The sequence below is a fragment of the Mesoplodon mirus genome, assembly GCF_964341445.2.
Source record: "Mesoplodon mirus genome assembly, chromosome: 20".
Lineage (NCBI taxonomy): Eukaryota > Metazoa > Chordata > Mammalia > Artiodactyla > Ziphiidae > Mesoplodon > Mesoplodon mirus.
The window spans coordinates 7,131,674-7,149,952 of NC_138996.1; the positions used below are offsets into that span (position 1 = coordinate 7,131,674).

General features: G+C 44.7%; 1 protein-coding gene across 7 annotated transcripts in view; it reads right to left on the reverse strand.

Annotated features, from left to right (window-relative positions):
* Positions 1–18,279, reverse strand: part of PSD3 (pleckstrin and Sec7 domain containing 3) — a gene marked incomplete at its 3' end in the record, with an annotated part of 575,664 nt that overhangs the window by 491,163 nt on the left and 66,222 nt on the right. For 2 of the 7 annotated variants that reach the window (XM_082608419.1, XM_082608418.1), the window contains exon 1: positions 13,351–13,494. The exons of the other annotated variants lie outside the window; for them this stretch is intronic. In XM_082608419.1, the coding sequence (XP_082464545.1) occupies positions 13,351–13,378 (28 nt within the window). In that variant the 5' untranslated portion in view covers positions 13,379–13,494. Of the gene's footprint in view, positions 1–13,350; positions 13,495–18,279 lie in introns of those variants that run through there. 7 annotated transcript variants of the gene reach the window in all.

Below are 18,279 nucleotides of genomic sequence, written 5' to 3' on the forward strand. Positions count from 1 at the left end.
TTAAATTCAGGACAAGATATATGATCTAAATCACAGCAGAAACAAAACATAGAACTTAAATAAATTTTCAGTTTACATAGAATTAATTTCAAACTCTTCCCCACTCCCCCCAAAATAGACCTTTGATGAGTGACTCTTCAATTCTAGAGCCATCTGAGAAGCTTTTTATCAGCATGTGCTGAATTTAAGAGATTTCCTCTACTTTCCACAAGCTAACAGAATTTACTTCTGTAACACAGCTCAGCAACTAACCTCCATCAGGAGAGCTAGACTTAGCACAGAAGTGTCCAGTGCATCAGACAGCTGACCACGCTTGAACACACACCTGAACTGGCAATTTGGCCCCAGTGCTGGACCCTGCCTCTGGGTCTTCAAAGCACATAAGCATATGTTCAGATGCCCAGGAGAAAAAGGGCCTGGGGATTTACATGAGCCTGCGAGTCTGGCCTTCCACAGATAATACAAATGACACTTGCCTCATTACTACCTACTTACTAAACAAACACCCAGAAGCCAGTAGCCTTTTTGCAGAGATCAATAAAAATGCAAAGTTAGAAGGCAAAAAATACTGAAATGCTGTATGTTCTGAGAATTCCCACTAGAGAGGACCCAGTATGGAAGTAAGAGAAAGTAGGAAGAGAACAAAAGCAAAACCTTAAGGAAAAAACTTAAGCTCAGAAGTAGAACCTCTGGTATCTTTCTACTCAAAATGAGGTGCCCCAGCATCACTGGCATCACCTGGGAGTTTATTAGAAATGCAGGATCCCAGGCCCCACCCCAAACCTAAAGTGTCAAAATCTGCATTTTGACAGTGTCCCAAGATGATCTGCACAGCATGCATAGAAGCCACTACTAATCCACACAAGAGCCAGAGACATCTGTATCTTTAAATTCTTCCTGTTTTTTATCAGCCATCCGTTGCCCTGTGGCTGTTATCTGTAAACACAGGACCATTTATGTATAATGCATGCAATGACTATTTTGTTGACTAAATATATTCTTGTTAAACCCAGAGGATTCCATACCTGCTTAAAGGACTGTGGTAAATCTGTGCCGGAGATAAGATCAATAAAACAGTGAGATACCACTACACAGCCATCTGGATGATCAAAATCCTGAACACTGACAACACCAAATGCTGATGAGGCTATGGAGCAACAAAAACTCTCATTCATTGCAGATGGAAATGCAAAACGGTACAGCTACTCTGGAAGACAGTTTGGCAGTTTCTTACAAATCTAAACATTCTCTAACCATACAATCCAGCAATCCATACAATACTCCTTGGTTATTTGTCCAAGCAGTTATGTCCACACAAAAACCTACACATGGATGTTTATAGTATCTTTGTTCATGAATGTCAAAACCTGGAAGCAACCATACTGTCCTGGGTGAATGGATAAATATATTCTGGTACATAAGATAATGGCATATTATTCCGCACTAAAAAGAAAAGAGCGAACAAACCATGAAAAGACATGGAGGAGCCTTAAGTGTATATTACTAAGTGAAAGAAACCACTCTGAAACAGGCTATACACTGCATGATTCCAACTGTATGACATTCTGGAAAAGACAAAACCATGGTGATGGTAAACAGATCAGTGGTTGCCAGAGGCTGGGGTAGAGGGGAGGGATGAATAGGCAGAGAAGAGGGCTTTTTAGGGCCGTGAACATATTCTACTATTACGAAGGATACACGTCAGGATACATTGTCCAAACCCAAGAATGCGCAACACCAAGAGTGAACCCTAATGGAAACTGTGGACTTTGGGTGATCATGATGTGTCAATGTGGGTTCATCAATTGCAACAAGTGTACCATATGATGGGGATGTTGGTAATGGGGAGGCTACGCACTTGTGGGGGCTGGAAGCACATGGGAAATCTCTGTACCTTCCTCTCAGTTTTGCTGCGAACCTAAAACCGCTCTTAAAAAAAAACGAAGTCTGAAAAAAAAAAAAGTCAGCAGTTACTGAAGCGTATGGACAGAGTATACTTCAGGCCCGTGCATACTGGTGCAGAACCAGGGACTCCCTTACGTTGAAAAAGGTGAACAGAAACGATCCATCCAAAAAAACACATTTATTTAAAGGCTCAGAGAAAAGAGAAAGTTCGATTTTTTTTATTGGAGTATAATGGCTTTACATTGTTGTGTTAGTTTCTGCTGTACAACGAAGTGAATCAGCTGTATGTATACATATGTCCTCTCCAGCTTGGACCTCCCTCGATAGACATGGGAAGAATTTTGTACGTTGAAAATATAGGCTACATTAACAAAAATCGGTGTTCACAATAGTAAGCTACATGATTTTAGCTGTTTTAAACTAAACCAAAGTTCTTCTGAAAGGGAATTACACTGCTACGTGAAGCATCATTCCATTTTTCCTCTTCACTGTCTTTGCTATCAGCAAACATGCTGCTACTTTCCACATTTCAAAACCTTTCTTGACCTCATTTTTCCCTTCAGCCGTATTTATTCACCTTCCCTTTACAACAAGAATCCTTGAAATATTTGTCCACGTTTGATGTTTCCACTTCCTACTCCTGTTGTCTCTTGTCCTCACCATCAATTGTAGGTCCCCACTACTCCACCACAATTGCTGCTGTCAAGCTCACCAATGACCTCCCCATTGCTAAATCCCTAAGTCAATTCGCGACCTTGACCATCACTGTACTTCCCCTCTTCAGTATCTGACTCATCCTCCTTGAAACAGTGTCTTCACTTACTTGGCTCCCAAGGCATGGCACTCTCCTCGTTTTCCTACCTCATCAGCAGCTTCTTCTCATTCTCCTTTACTGGTTCCATCTCATCTCCCCAATCTCAGTGCAGAAGTAGCCCAGGTTCTTGGCCCTGAACCTCTTTTCTATCTACACTCACTCCCTTGTGGATTTCTCCAGTCTCTACATTCTGACAGCTCCCAAATGTTTATCTCTAGCCCAGACCTCTCCTCTGAAATCCAGACTAGCATATCCACTGCCCACTGGGAATCTCCAAAACTGAGCTCCTGATCCTTCCCTCCAAATCAGCTTCTCCCGACCCCCTTCAAGCTGCAGAGGTCAAAACCTTGCAGTTCACCACTGACTTCTCTCACTCACATCTCACATCCAGTCAATCATGAAATCGTTTGCACTCTATCTTCAAAACAGACCTCCCTGGTCCAAGCCGTCACAATCGCTCACCTAGATTACTATAATCGCTTCCTAACTGCTTTCCCTGACTCTGCCCTTCTCCAGTTAGGTCTAGTCTCATGAGACACAGCAGCAATGCGTCCTCTTAAAACATAAGCCAGATCACGTCAAATCTTTTTGTGGAACTCTCCACCAGCTTCTCTGCGCACTCGAGTACAAGCCAAAGGCCTTGCAACAGCCTATGGGACCAGTGGCCTCACAGGAGTTGGTGTCTGCTCTCCTCCCTGCCTGCTCTACGCCAGCCACACCAGTCTTGCAGGTCCCAGAAGGCAGGAAGCATGCCTCGGCCTCAAGCCTAGCATTTGCTGGCCCCTCTTCCCCCAAGACAGTCACGTGACTCCCTTCACCTTCAGGCCTTTCATTACAAGTCACCACAGTGGGGGGCCATCCTTGACCATCCTAGTTAAAATTTCAACTCCCTCCCAATTCCTAACCTCCCCCCCTTGCTTTATTTTTCTCCAAAGTACTATACACACATATACAGAGGCGCGCGTGCACGCACACGCACACGCACACACACACACACACACACACACTCTCACCTTGCAAGAGTAAGAATTTTGGGGTCTATTTTGTTGACCACAGTATCCCCAGTACCTAAAATAATGCCTAGTACCTAGGAGGCACTCAATAGATATTTGTTTAATGAATATATGAATGAATGAAAGATGACAGTAATACAGAGCTGCATGTGACCTATGATAGTATATCTTGCAGCCTTATAAAAGGGTTGTATCTTAATATGGCACTTTGTATGCATATACATATACAGATACTGTAGAAAAAACAAAGGTGCTCCAACTTGATAATTAAATTAATCTCATACAAAACCCAAATAACTGTAAAGAAATAATTCTCTAAACTGAGAGATACTCTAAAACACTCCAAGGGTAGTAGGATTTCTCAAAACCCTAGATCTTACTTCACCAGAGCACAATGAAAAGATGGGTCTCAATAGGTACACCCTTCCTGAAGCAGGTGAAAGTCTCCAGGCCAATATAATGGACTTTAATTTCTTCAAATGTTAGAGAAATTATGACACAAAGAACAAAGCACTTAATGTTTTAATGCTGTATAAAATCTGGGTGTAACCAGTGAACGGTGTGAGACAGAAAAAAAGTTATTTTGTTATTAGCAGTGCATTCAGTTAACAGAAAGAAATGGGTGGGTCATATTTTTATAAACCACAGTTTAAAAGAACTTATAAGTATCTTCCAGGTAAAAGGAAAGCCAACTAATTTCAAAAACATTTAGATGGAGAAATAAATTATTTAGGAGTTTAGTAACTGTGTACACAAATGGAAGTGATATGAGGCATATAAAAGCTAAAAGTGATTCTACAACAAAATGGAAAGTGTCCCAATTTCTCTACCTTATCAATACTCACATAGTCTATCAGGTCTGCTCTTGTTTCTAAAGTTACATACACAGCAGAAGTTCTCACCAGCCGGCAGTTAGCCAGCTCCAGGATGATCAGGCACCCTGTGAAACATCCGAGTTGAAGCCCATTATAACCTGGTGCTCACAGCTAGTAATCAAGGCTCTGAAATTCTGCTCCTATCACTGAGCTGATGGTTACCAGAATCAATTGTGTTTGCTCCCAAACTGATTTATGCCAATATTATGGTAATTTAATTAAATATTATGTAGAGCGATTATATATGTGTATAACAAGAAAGAGTTGTTTCCATGAAAGCTAAATGGAGTGCTTTAGAAATAAGCCGTTAAATGACCATAACAGAATTCTACCAACAGTGGTTTATTTTTAAATTGTTTTTACTAAATGGAGGCAAAAGAAAATTTATAAAATATTTGTCATATATGAAGATTCATAATGCAATTATCCCTACATACACCAAGAAATTACCATTATCCTTTTAACTCCCCTGTGAACTTTTTGGTATATAATGATATTATAAATTAAAACATTTTCTTGGGCTTCCCTGGTGGTGCAGTGGTTGAGAGTCCGCCTGCCGATGCAGGGGACACGGGTTCGTGCCCCGGTCCGGGAAGATCCCACATGCCGCGGAGCGGCTGGGCCCGTGAGCCATGGCCGCTGAGCCTGCGCGTCCGGAGCCTGTGCTCCGCAACGGGAGAGGCCACAACAGTGAGAGGCCCGCGTGCCGCAAAAGAAAAAAAAAAAAAATTTTCTCATTAAATAATCAGATATATTTATTTTAGTGGTGCTTCGAAAATATTGACCTTAATTACTCTGAAGCTATCAAGTTCTTTTAAATATATAAATATCTTTATATACAAATAAAATAAAATTTAAAGTATATAAGTATTTTTAAGTAAATATATCTTTACTTAAAGCTCCAGCTTTAGAATATTACACTATATTTAATTAGATTTTTTCCACAGATAGAACCTATCAATACAAGAGACAATCGACTGACATATAAGCCACACAAGGAAAGTAGGAAGAAATGAATCAAGAATTTTTAAAAAGTGATAAAATCAAAAGAATGAATGAATCAGGTCTCTGAGACCGTTATATCACACCATGCAAACACAGCCCACACCTTTAATCTACTTCTATTAAATGCCTCTGCCAGAAGGGAAAGACGTATGTGAGGAAGTTCACAGTTAACACATGACTCTTACCTTTATGCCCTAGGTTGTCATTTGCAAGAAGGCTGTAATGAAAGTCACACACCTGGAGCACTAAATGCAGCCCACGAACGTCTGCAAAACGGGGAAAATTCCACTTCCCCAAAGCAGGAGGTGCAAGAAGACCACACACCAAAGCAACCGCAAAAAATGATCAGGCCAGAAACGCTGCTGACTCTGGAAATTCTACTCCACCACAAGACCAGGGTCAGCATCAGAGCACCTATTCTGTCCACACATGCTCGGAAGGGTTCCTGGGCTTAGCGATTCAATAGCCTGTGGTGTTTAACTCATTGAGTGACCACTATGTGCCAAAGCACCATTCAAAGTGCCAGAATTTTCCTCTTGGCTGCCACACTGAGCATCTACAGGCAATCACAATATAGGGAACAAGAAAAACCAGTTTTACTAGTTAACATTTGTGTGATTTTAAGAATGGAAATAATTCCACCTCCTACCCAGATAAGTATAACCAACCATCCAGGTCACATTTACTGTCCACTTACTGTTTTACTGCAGGCACTAAGCCCCTCTCAAGCATTATTAAGGCCACATTCTAACCATATACTGCACTGCCTCTCACTTGGTGACCCAGGCACAGGAGTCTTCCCATCCCCTGTTAAATGAAGCTGGCCCAACCTCACATTTATCAAATCCTTTAGGAGACCCTGACTACCCACCCAAAACAAGCAAAGTGTAAGCAAGGATTATGTAAAATTCAACCTGTTTTCCTTTCCATGACCTCTTCTCACCACTGGGTCTCACAGAGATCTGTGTGGCTATGGAAGGCCGCCAGGGATTCAGCAACGGTAAGAAAACAGGGACACATCTTAAAGGGGAAGAAAGGGGAGGGAGGAATACTTTCAAGAGGGTGGTGGCAACCTTATGACTTGAAATGTTTGTGAACCTGGTTTAAATTTTTATAGTGGAACCACCTCTACTATATGAGGGGAGGGGAAGAGAATGTGGGTTGCGTTGGATCAAGATCCGTAGCTCCCTAAGCAAAGTAGCCAGACTGGCTGGATCAGCTCTCTGTAATCACCCTCAGGGAGGGATGTTTGCCACCCGGAGACCACACCCACTAAAAGAGTCTAATTAAGTTCTAGGGGCAACCACTAAAAGGTCATGATTATCACCAGTTTAGATCAGAGTTTCTCAAGTGTTCCTGATCTTAATCATGTGGGGTGATTATGAAAAGTGCCGCCTCAGAACTACTGAACCAGACCTTCAGGCAGCCCTAGAAATCTAAAACCAGGTGATTCTTGTGATAAATGAGTTTGGGAACTTCTATTCAGATCATGAAATTACAGGACCTACAAGAGGGGTCTTCTAGGCAGGGTGTCCTTTTCCTTTCAAGCAGTTCTCTAATCCAAGAGGAAAGCAGCGTTTTCTGCACATAAAAGACACCAAATAAACGACTTGGAAAATTTCCTTTCAATACACATAAAGGTCTCAAATCCTCAGAGCTTTGCTTTTATCTTAAGTAACTTAGGCAAAAGTTAAATCCATCCTTTTTTCCAACCAGAAACCCCAAAAGAATGATATTCATTATACAAATTATTTTACAAATTATTGTGGTGACTGACTTCAGCAAATATGTGAGGACCTATAAGTGTGCTATGCCCACCCAAGCTTTGTTTAAGAAAAAGAACCTCGGGGCTTCCCTAGCGGTGCAGTGGTTGAGAGTCCGCCTGCCGATGCAGGGGACACAGGTTCGTGCCCCGGTCCGGGAAGATCCCACATGCCGCGGAGCAACTAAGCCCGTGCGCCACAACTACTGAGACTGCGCTCTAGAGCCCTCGGGCCACAACTACTGAGCCTGCACGCCACAACTACTGAAGCCTGTGCGCCTAGAGCCCTTGCTGTGCAACAAGAGAAGCCACCGCAGTGAGAAGCCCGCACACCACAATGAAGAGTAGCCCCCACTCACCGCAACTAAAGAAAGCCCACGGCACACCAACGAAGACCCAACACAGCCAAAAATAAATAAGTAAATTAAATAAATTTATTAAAAAAAGAATATGTAAATTCACGTACACACATACACACACACACACATACACACACTGCTTCACATAGTGCCTGGCAAACAGTAAATACAGAATACGTGTTATTCTTTCTCCTCTTCCTATCCCCACATTTTTGCAGTGTTATGCCTTGATATCATTGTGTTTTCACCACAAGTTAGAAAACTCAAAATAGTCATGTATTCCAACAGAAGCCTAACCATGAGAATTCTCTCATGATTTCACACATGCTGTTATACTCAAGGCTATTCCTACACGCCTGACCCTGGAGAAACCCTGGCGTCCGCAAATGTGGCTGTCTACCTCTCAGACTGAAAAGTATTTGGGGATAAAGAGAGATTTTTTTCTCCATTCTGTGGTCTGAAGCACCTCTACTAACATGTAGTTTTAAAACTAGGCATGCTCCTTGCCAAAATTCATGCAATACAGAAAGCTTCCCTACTCAGCTTCATCTACTTTGAAAATCTATTGGGCCTCCAAGACAGCTTTGAGGGGTCCCAGGAAAGACCTTAGCCACTTGAATATCCAGGACTACCCACCCAGACTGTGATGCTATGCAGATTCAAAGGGGGTTGGGAGCTACTGAACTATCCACAGCTTGCAACAAAAAAAAAAGTCAACGGCAGTGCTCCCACCATCTCTGTAAGTTCTCAAACAACTCACAGCCAGCTCTTGAATTAATATAATAGTGGATCTCAGCCAGACACTCATTTTTCTATTTTATCAAAAGCTTTTCCTCCATCTTGCTGAGTACTGTCAACTGCACACTACCTGTTACACAATTTGTTCTTTTTTTTTTAGTATAGTTCTTACTCTTGAATACATTTTTCTTCTTCTCATCACTTTCAATGATTCCATCTCCACTTTCATTTCCATTAAAATCCCATGCCCCCATATACTCTCACTGCTTTTGTACTTATCAGACATGATGTGGTAAACACATACAAAACTAAAAACTTAGCAAAGCCCAGTCAGTAAACATACCATAAGCAACCAGACGGTCAAGTGGGAACTGACTACCCAGGACAATGCCCAATGCCATCTAGTAGAGCATTTCTGGTCTTGAGCTGTGCTGTCCCGATATATTAGCCATTAGCCATATGAGGCTACTTAAGTTCACTGAAATTAAATAAAATTTAAAATTCAGTTCCTAAATCTCACTAGCCATACTTCAAATGCTCTCAGTGGCTACATGCAGCTACTGACTGCCATATTAGACGGCACAGATATAAACTGTTTCCATCACAGCAGAAAGTTCTATTGAACAACACTGATTTGGAGGTAACTCATTGATTCTATGAAAGTATTCCATGAAAGGGTTCTTAAATACAGTAGTTTCAGTATTTACAGGCTGTGAGGCTTGACACTCAGAAATATGACCTTAGTGCCCCTAAATGTTTTTTTTAAATAAATGTATTTGTTTGTTTGTTTGTTTTTTGGCTGGGCTGGGTCTTCGTTGCTGCGTGTGGGCTTTCTCTAGTTGCGGCGAGCGGGGGCTACTCTTCGTTGCAGTGCGCGGGCTTCTCATTGCGGTGGCTTCTCTTGTTGTGGAGCACGGGCTCTAGGTGCACAGGCTTCAGTAGTTGTGGCACGCAGGCTCAGTAGTTGTGGCGCACGGGCTTAGCTGCTCCACAGCACGTGGGATCTTCCCGGGCCAGGGATCAAACCCGTGTCCCCTGCATTGGCAGGCGGACTCTCAACCACTGCACCACCAGGGAAGCCCCAACACAATGCTAACTTTGAGTACATAGAAGCAGAATGGTGGTTAAGACCACTGGACCGCCAAGTTTAAATCTCAACTCTGCCCCTTATTAGCTGTATTACTTAACCTCTCCAGACTTCAGACTGGAGATAACGGCAGTACTGACCACATGGGGCTGTCATGGGGACTAGAGGTAACCTGTGTGAAAACACACAATAAGATCTCAATAAGTATTAGCTGTGACTGTAACAATGCATCGTGCTTGAAAATATCACATGAAATAAGCACTTTCCAAAAGTTAGGCCATAATTCGAAACTTAAAGGAAAATGCTGCTTCTCACACAACCCACACAGAGCTACTAGGTAAGAAAAGAGCCTCAGGCTCAGGTCAAAATGTTCATTTTCCCTCTTACCCTAATCCCAAGAATAAACTTCCAAAAATGTCCATCGACATGTACAAGTTATTCGGATTCATCTCACTGGCCTGTGACCAGCGAAAAGGGAATTTCAAACTAGATGGGTGTTCACAGTTAAACAGGCCCGGAGAAATGAGTGGTCAGCTGTGGCCAGGGCCTGGCGCTTACACGGAGGATGGGGAGAGAAGCTGGTGACTCCCTCACACCACAGGTGTGCCCGAAAGAGAAAACGCCTCGCCACCTCTGTGCCCTGGAGTGTCAACAAAATCATGCCCGCTCAGCACCAACAGGGCCCCAGTTTGTTGACCTTCTGGGCACAGCAGTGTAAAGGTGTAAAGCAACTATACTCCAATTTTGGAAAAAAAAAAGAAAAAAGAAACACAGGAAAGGTACAAAGGGACACCCTCTCAAAAAATAATGCCACTGCTAAAATTCTTTCCAGCAAATCTCTGAAACTGCAAACAATACCACAAACGAAAGCTGTCCAGACATGGACACTATGAACAAATGCTCTGGGGAATTTCACCTGGCTGGTGCACTACCCTAAACTAAGGTTCAGCTGATTTAACTGTGAAAGAACTTAGGAAGAGCTGAGAGACTCTAGGTGGAAATGTCTCCACTCTTAGCAAAGGGAAGCCAAGGACCTCTGCACCTGGCCACCACTGCATGGGGAGAGTCCTAAATGTTGAGGACTATCAAAGCAGCAGTGACTGGAGGTGAGCCTGGACCCCAAGGTGTCTGTAAGCCTGAGTCACATGCTCAGGTAAGGGGGCTTTGGTCGCCTACTGATCACCAGATTATTTCTCACAGGCTGCCTAAACCTCAATCGTGTCTGAATTCGTTTCTAAAAATTGAGAAGGATCATCATCCATTACTTACTTCTTAATCCAACCCAAACTCAAAGAAATGCTCTTTTCATAATTGGCAAATGACAACATTACCTCAGGTAAACCTCAAACAAACCAGTCCGGAGGCCAAAGTACATACACGTTTTAACATTCACACGTTTTTTGCCTCAGCACTTCTTAACCAAGACTGGGCCTAATCCATTACCACACTGGTGTCTTAGTTTATGAATGATGACAGATGACTCCAGAATTTCTAAAGAAGAAAAATCACCTCTAAAAGGAGTAATGCCTTGGACATGTTTTTTTTAGAAAAATGCCAGGCTAAATCCCACTCATATTTTCCACCAGGGTCAGCAAACAAATACCAAGGTTTTAGAAAGTGAACAGAATCACGGATGGAAAGTATCGCTGAATTTCCCTTTTTCAGGGAACTATTTGCCGTCTTATTTTTTTTTTTTTTTTTTTTGCAGTACGTGGGCCTCTCACTGTTGTGGCCTCTCCCGTTGCGGAGCACAGGCTCCGGATGCACAGGCTCAGCAGCTATGGCTCACGGGCCCAGCCGCTCCGCGGCATATGGGATCCTCCCGGACCAGGGCACGAACCCGTGTCCCCTGCATCGGCAGGCGGACTCTCAACCACTGCGCCACCAGGGAGGCCCATATTATTTTTATTTCCAAATTCCCAAGATTTACTAGCCTAAAAGGATTTCCGAGATATCTCACTTTTTTAAGTGCCAGTAGTTAATTAAGAGCAAAATTGAAGCTCTTAACACAACATACATAGTAAAGCACCTATTATCTTTGGTCACAAATGAAATGAACAGTGTCAACAAAACCTTTTTTAAAGCCAACACTCATTCAGATTGGCAAATCAAGCTTCTTACACTTGCATTTTAAAAAATAAAATTCAACTGTGGAATTTCACCTTAAAATAAGGTTATTTTAGCTTTGCAGCTTCCATCACTCTCCCCCACTCAATGGCCAGGATGTGTTGATCCGTTCACAGAACATATAAACTGAGAGCGATTCAGAAGGTGAAGCTGAGAGTACATCACCGAATAAGGAATGCATGTACACGTTTAGGCATGAAACCATAAAATGCTGGGATTGGAAGGCTCCAACGGAGCACCTATCCACCCAACCCCCTTATCCTACAGAGGAGGAAATTTCAGCTCCAGAGGCTAAAGGATGTGACCAAGACAGTGGCAAAACCTCACCCAGTCAGTGATATAACCTACAAGCCAGGTATCTAAGCACTTTCCATGGTACCCAGTCTGCTCCTGTTAGCACAAAAAGTGTGTATTAATGAAATATCAGACAAGACAAACCCACAGAGCTGCCATACGACTTGTGAGAGGATATAGAGAGTTGTAGAAGGACATGCATCAAGCCACTAAAAAATTGTTTGGGAGGGTGTTCTTTTATGTTGCTTTGTTTTGCTGGTTTTGTTTAGCATGCCGCACTTATTTTTAAGCGGTGAAGAGGAATTTAACGACTTTTTAAAAGAATATCCCTTGATCTGCAAATACTCTAAGGAAGGACGGTAAAGCCTGTCTTGGAATAAACTAGAAAGTGCATTCGCTCGCCTCCAGCGGGGAGCATCCTTTCCCCCCGAAGCGACGGCCGCCGCAACCCTCCCCTTCAAGGTCCACCCTAACCTGCCCGCAGAGGCCGTCCAGGCCCTCGCTCGCCAGAACCCCGCCCTCCTCTGGGTTCCTCCTTCACAGCTCTGCCCAAGCCGCCCCTCCTAGAAGGCAAGCTCCTTGACAGCACCAAGCCTGTCGCACTCACCTGGCTACGGGGCTCCGCAAAATCCTCTACAGATACTCAACTATGGCTCATGAATTGCAAGCATTTGCTCCCAGAATCCCAGTGAGCGGAATTTTCCAGACCTCGTCTTCCCTACACCAGCACCTGGACCCACTTAAGAGCTATTCCGGGGTGGAAACCCGGGACCCCAGTGTCTGTGGACAATGACGTCGTCGCATGCGTCGCGTCCTCTGAGGGGAGCGGTAACACTACACATTTGTCATCCAGGCAACCGACAGCATTTTAAACCCACGTCCTCCAAGTGGTGCCTGCTTTTTTTTTTTTTTTTTTTTTAACATCTCACAACATCGCCTGCCAGAACTCGCAGCAGAAACCCGCGGACAAAGTTAAATGCAAGTACCACCGAAGGGCTGCAACGTCTTTCAAGGTGCGGAATCCCCGCCGCCGGCCGCGCGCCCGCTCGCTGCGCGGGGCTTCCCTGTTCTCCTGACAGAAACCAGAGCGCCGCGCACTCGGCCGCCGGGCCCCCTCCCGCCTCCCCCGCCGTCCCGGCCTCGCGGCTGGAAAGCGGGGGTCGGGGTGAACCCCCAGAACCGCCACCCCACAGAGCGAGCCTTCCACCTCCTCACCCGCACAAAGAGAGGGCAGAAAGGAAGCAGTTCCCGAACCCGACGTCCAACGGTCCAGGACCCCAGGACCGAGCAGCCACAAAGCACCGCCGCCCCGACGGCCGCCCGCGCTCCCGCCCCCGCCCCCGCCCGCCCGCCCGCCGGGTCGAGCCTCACCGCAGCGTCGCTTCCTTCCATCTCCCATCGCCCGCCGAGTAGCTGGAGCCTCAGGCGCGCTCTTTGTCGGGCTCCCGGGACACCGGCGGGCGGCGGGCGCGCTCCCTGGCGGAGGCTGCGGCCGGGCCGCGGCCCAGGGACGACGGGGGCGGGCGCGGGGCCCGAGGGGCGAGTGGAGGGAGGAGAAAGAGAGGGGGAGGGCGGCGGGGCAAAGGGTGGGAGGGGCGCGGGAGATGGGGGCGGGCCCCGCGGGGGAGCGGGAAGGGGGCGGGGCAGCCGGGGAGGTAGGGGGCGGGCAGGAGCGGGGAGGGGGGCGGTGCCCCAGAGGAAGGGAGGGGAGAGACGAGGGGGAGGGGGAAGAAAGGGGGAGGGGCGGACCCCGCGCCGAGCTCGCGCTCGCCGGTCTCCAGCGGAAGCCTGCCTGTTGCTTCGTTCGTCTCCCTGAGGAAAGTGAGCCGCGCTTCCGACGGAGTTTCCTGTCAGGAAGCGCCGCGAGGGGAGCGGCGTCTCGCGTGCTCCCGGGACTAGCGCCCGACACGCCCACGCGTCCCATTGGGTCGCGGCATCCGGGCGGGGGGCCTCTGGCGTCCGTGTAGGGGTTTGCTCGCCGGCGACCTGCCGACCCTTTCCAAGTCCAGTCCCTCGAGGCAGATCCCGCGCTCGCGGCCACCGCGGTCCCGGCTCCGAATGCGCGTGCCGGGGGATCCCGGCGTAAACTGCATTTTTCCAACCGAAGTGCCTTTTTCCTCTTCGCCTCGAGCTTGTGCGGCAGAGACCGGGGCTGGGAAGGCGCCCTCCTCTGGCCGAGGGAGGGGGAGACCTAAGGCCCCCCGCTCCCAGAGGTCCTTTACCCGCGGAGAGCGCGCTCAGCACCTGGAGCGGAGCCCCGCGTGGCCGGCTGCACGGTGCTATGGTATGAGGGTGTTGCAGCCTTAGAGTCTGGCTTCTGTGACCGGTGGAAGATGCCCAAATAAAGGGAAATGGCTAACAATGGCCAAGCGTTGAGTCGGGGATGGAGGGTCAGGCTCCTTGGTGGCCTGAGGAGCCAGCCCACCCGGTCAGGGTGCAGGAGGCCCCTGAGTCTCCTGCTTTGCCCACCAGAGGAACCAGAATGAGGGGGTGGATGCACTTATGCAGATCCAGTCCAGCTTCTGTAAATGGTCGTAGTCCATGCTCCCCGGCCAGAGCAGAAGTTTGGTCAGATGTGTGGGTTCTAAAGCACCCCAGTTACTTGGGCATATTTCTCTTTTATGGATCCTCCCCTCTTAACAGAATGACGCGAAGAAGACAGTCCCTGTGTGCCTATTCTCAATAAACTCCTACCTTCCTTGAACTGGGAGATCTGATGACTTTGTTGGCAAAGAATCAGGAGTAAAACCAAGTAGGAAATGCTGTTGCTACCTAGGGCTTGACTGCTGGCCTGGTAGCCTTTACCTAGAAAATCAACCAACAGCTCATACATGGAAGAAGGTCAGGATTTTGAGCTGAATCTAAACCCATACGAACGATGCCCAGACATAAAACTTCATAGAACAGGCAGAGTAGACGGGGATTTGCACGAGCTTACTAGTTAAGGGACGTGGTAATGGACATCTATAATCTGAGGCTCTGTTTCCTCAATTACTGAAAGAGGATAATGAGAGCTTGAAGAACTGTTATTAGCATGACAAGTTATGTAAGGTTCCTGGCCCATAGTGAATGTTCAATAAAGAGGCATTTCAAAAGTTAGGCAACAGAAACATTTTCATCACAAAGCAAAGTTTTTATTTTTTTCTCCTGAATTCAACAACATGTTTTAAGATTTTACTTACAAAGCTGGTCACACCTATTAAATAATCATTCATTCTTCCCTCCTTAAATAATCAAAGGCATAATTGTTGGAGACTCTGATCGGCATAAATTAGCCAGTGTTGCCACTTCTGATTTGATAAAGCCCAAAGCAAATCAAATAAAGGTTGACATCGCATGTTGCCAGCATGTATTTTGTGAATAAATATTTTGTTAGGTTTCTTGAAATACTGGAAATAGAGTATGAATTCGCATTTCTGCTACTCTAGCCTGCAGAGATCCCAGGCACCCAGCTCAAAAGATCACAGTTGTGCTCAAGTTCGGTGTCAGAATACACAGACATCCACCTTGTAAAAGTAGGAAGGAGGCACACCGGCCAGGGAGGAGCAACCACTCCGAAAGAGGTATGGGCTGGTCTGTATTTATCCAATGCCATATCCCTCCCCGAACTCTGCCCGTGAACCCCGTGTTGTGTTGTGGAAAGAGAAAACTTGGGCAAGACATTAGGTACCAGCAATCAAAAGAAGAAATGAAAAGGAAATGGAAATCCTCTCATGCATGATTCATGCATACAGTTAATCCCCACTATTTCTGAAGGCCAGTTTGAAGAACCAGATTGTGGAATTTTTTTTTGGTTTTTTTTGTTTTGTTTTGTTTTTGTACAAGAGTGAATATTTATTTAGAATGGAAAAAAGCTTTAATACGAATTTCTAAAAGTTGACAAGTTACGCGCACACCGCCAAATCCAGAAAAATCACATATTTTTATTAATTAACTTCCTAAAATACCTTTACAGTACTTTTCCCCCATGTGTTTCGGCTTCATACTTTTGATCATCTCTTTGGAATGACTTTTTTTAACAGCTTTATTGAGATATAACTCATACACCGCACAACTCACCCATCTAAACTGTACAATTCAATGGGTTTTAGTATATTCACAGAGTTGTGCATTTTATAAAAATATTATCACGCCAAAAAGAAACACTATATTCTTAGCAGTCACTGCTCTTTTCTCTCTAACCCCCTCAGCCCCAAACAACCACTCATCTACTTTCTGTCTCTACGGACTTGCCTATTCTGGACTTTTCATATAAATTAAATCATACACTATGTGGTCTTTTTGTGACTGATTTCTTTCACTTAGCCTAATGTTTTCAGTGCTCATCCGGGACCAGCATATATCAGAACTTCATTCCTTTTGTTGCCAAATAATATTCTACTACCCATTCATCAGCTGATGAACATTTGTGTTGTTTCTACTTTTTGGCTTTTATGAATACTCCTGCTATAAACACTCCTGTGCACGTTTTTGTGTGGATGTTACATTCTCGTTTCTCTTGAGTAGAATTCATGGGTCATATGTAACTCTGTTTAATTTTATTGCCAAACTGTGCCTCGCAGTGGCTGCACCATCTCGTATTCCCATCAGCAATGTATGAGGGTTCCAATTTCTCCACATCCTAACCAACACTGGTTATTGTCTGTATTTTGATTTTATAGCCGTTCTAATGAGTGTGAAGTGGTAGAATAATTCTGTAACATCATTTCTGATGGGTAGAATAAAAAGTCTTTTCTCCAGCATAGTTGATCAAAAGTTGTTTGGTTTTTTTAATTGACACTTTAGAAAAGTTCCTGTCTCACATTCATTATTGAAAATAACATGTACAATTTTACTGTGTTGTCAAATTTAGGAAGACATCTCAAGTTTCTTTCATATGTGAGCCGTAGGATATGGGGACATTTCAAGTTATTTAGACAATGATTAACATTAAGTGCTCTTAAATTCATCTTTATTAATATTGTTGTGAATTTTATCATTTCATAGATGTCAGTTATTTCATGTCAAAAGAGAAAAAGAAAATTTCTCATTGCATTCTATGGTTCACTCCTCGTTTTTACCTGAATTCTCAAACAATCCAAGAGTCTTAAAACATGCATTTTTTAAGTTTTTATTTGAAATACACAAACTCTAGCCTCTGCAATATCGTCAATTAGAAGACCTCTTAACACATTAATCATTTATCAGTTGTATACAAATAACTGGTATATTAGAGTGGAGAACGTTAGCCTATTTATTGTCAAATTCCTAGCTTCTAACACTGTTCTTGGTCCATAGTAAAGACTCAGTGAATAATTGTTGAGTTGAAATTTACCCTTACCTAAGGTAGAATTATTCAACTTACATACATGACAAATATTCAACTCAAATATACAACAATCTAAAATCATGTTGTCCTTGAATTTCAGTAGCCCAAGGTGAAACAGGAAGCACAGATCTAAGACAACATTCACCTGGCATCTGACTCTACTGGATACTGAATGGATGCTGGATGGATAAGAGGATTGGGAGACAAGAAGCAAAGAGTAAAAATCCGGTCACTGTGCTGAGGTGATTTCAAAGAGCAGAGAATCAGGGGAAGATCAAGGAGGAAGTGACATTGGCTCCCTGTGCTGCATGCACAGAAATGTTAGATCACAGGCTGGACCCAGTTCACCTTTTCCCCAGGATCCAAATTAGTTAGGCTATGTCTTGGAAGAAGAAGAAGAGGAAGGAGAAGGAGAAGAAGAAACACAAATAACAAAGGTTTCAGCTTATTTTTTATTATCTTTCTCATGGATAGCTATTCTTTCATTCATTCATATGACCAATATTTCTTGAACATTTGCATGTATTTTACTAGGTATAGTTCACTGACTTTAGCAGTAAATGAAACATCCCCGTCCTCACGAAGCTTAAAGTCTAATGACCTTGGGAAGACAGAAAATATGCAAGATCAGTTAATATTTATAAGACCTGATATGGTGATAAGCATTTTAGAGAAAAATAAAACAAGGAAGAGGGACAAGGAGTAAGGAGTGTGGGTGTGGGGAGTGGATGGTTGCAAAGGGTGTTCGGAGAAGGCTGCGCCTGAGAAGGGGAAATCTGAGTGAGAACCTGAAGGAGGTGAGGCGCCAGCCTCACAGACAGACAGTTGAGGAACTGTGAGTGCAGAGGCCCCGAGGGCTCGCCTGGCGTGTTCGGGCCACAGCAAAGATGTCAGTGTGCCAAGAGCCGAGTGAGGACGGGTGACGGCAGGAAGTGTGGTGTGTGGGGTCTTACAGGCCACTGAGAGGATCTGGGCTTTTAAGTGACTTTGGA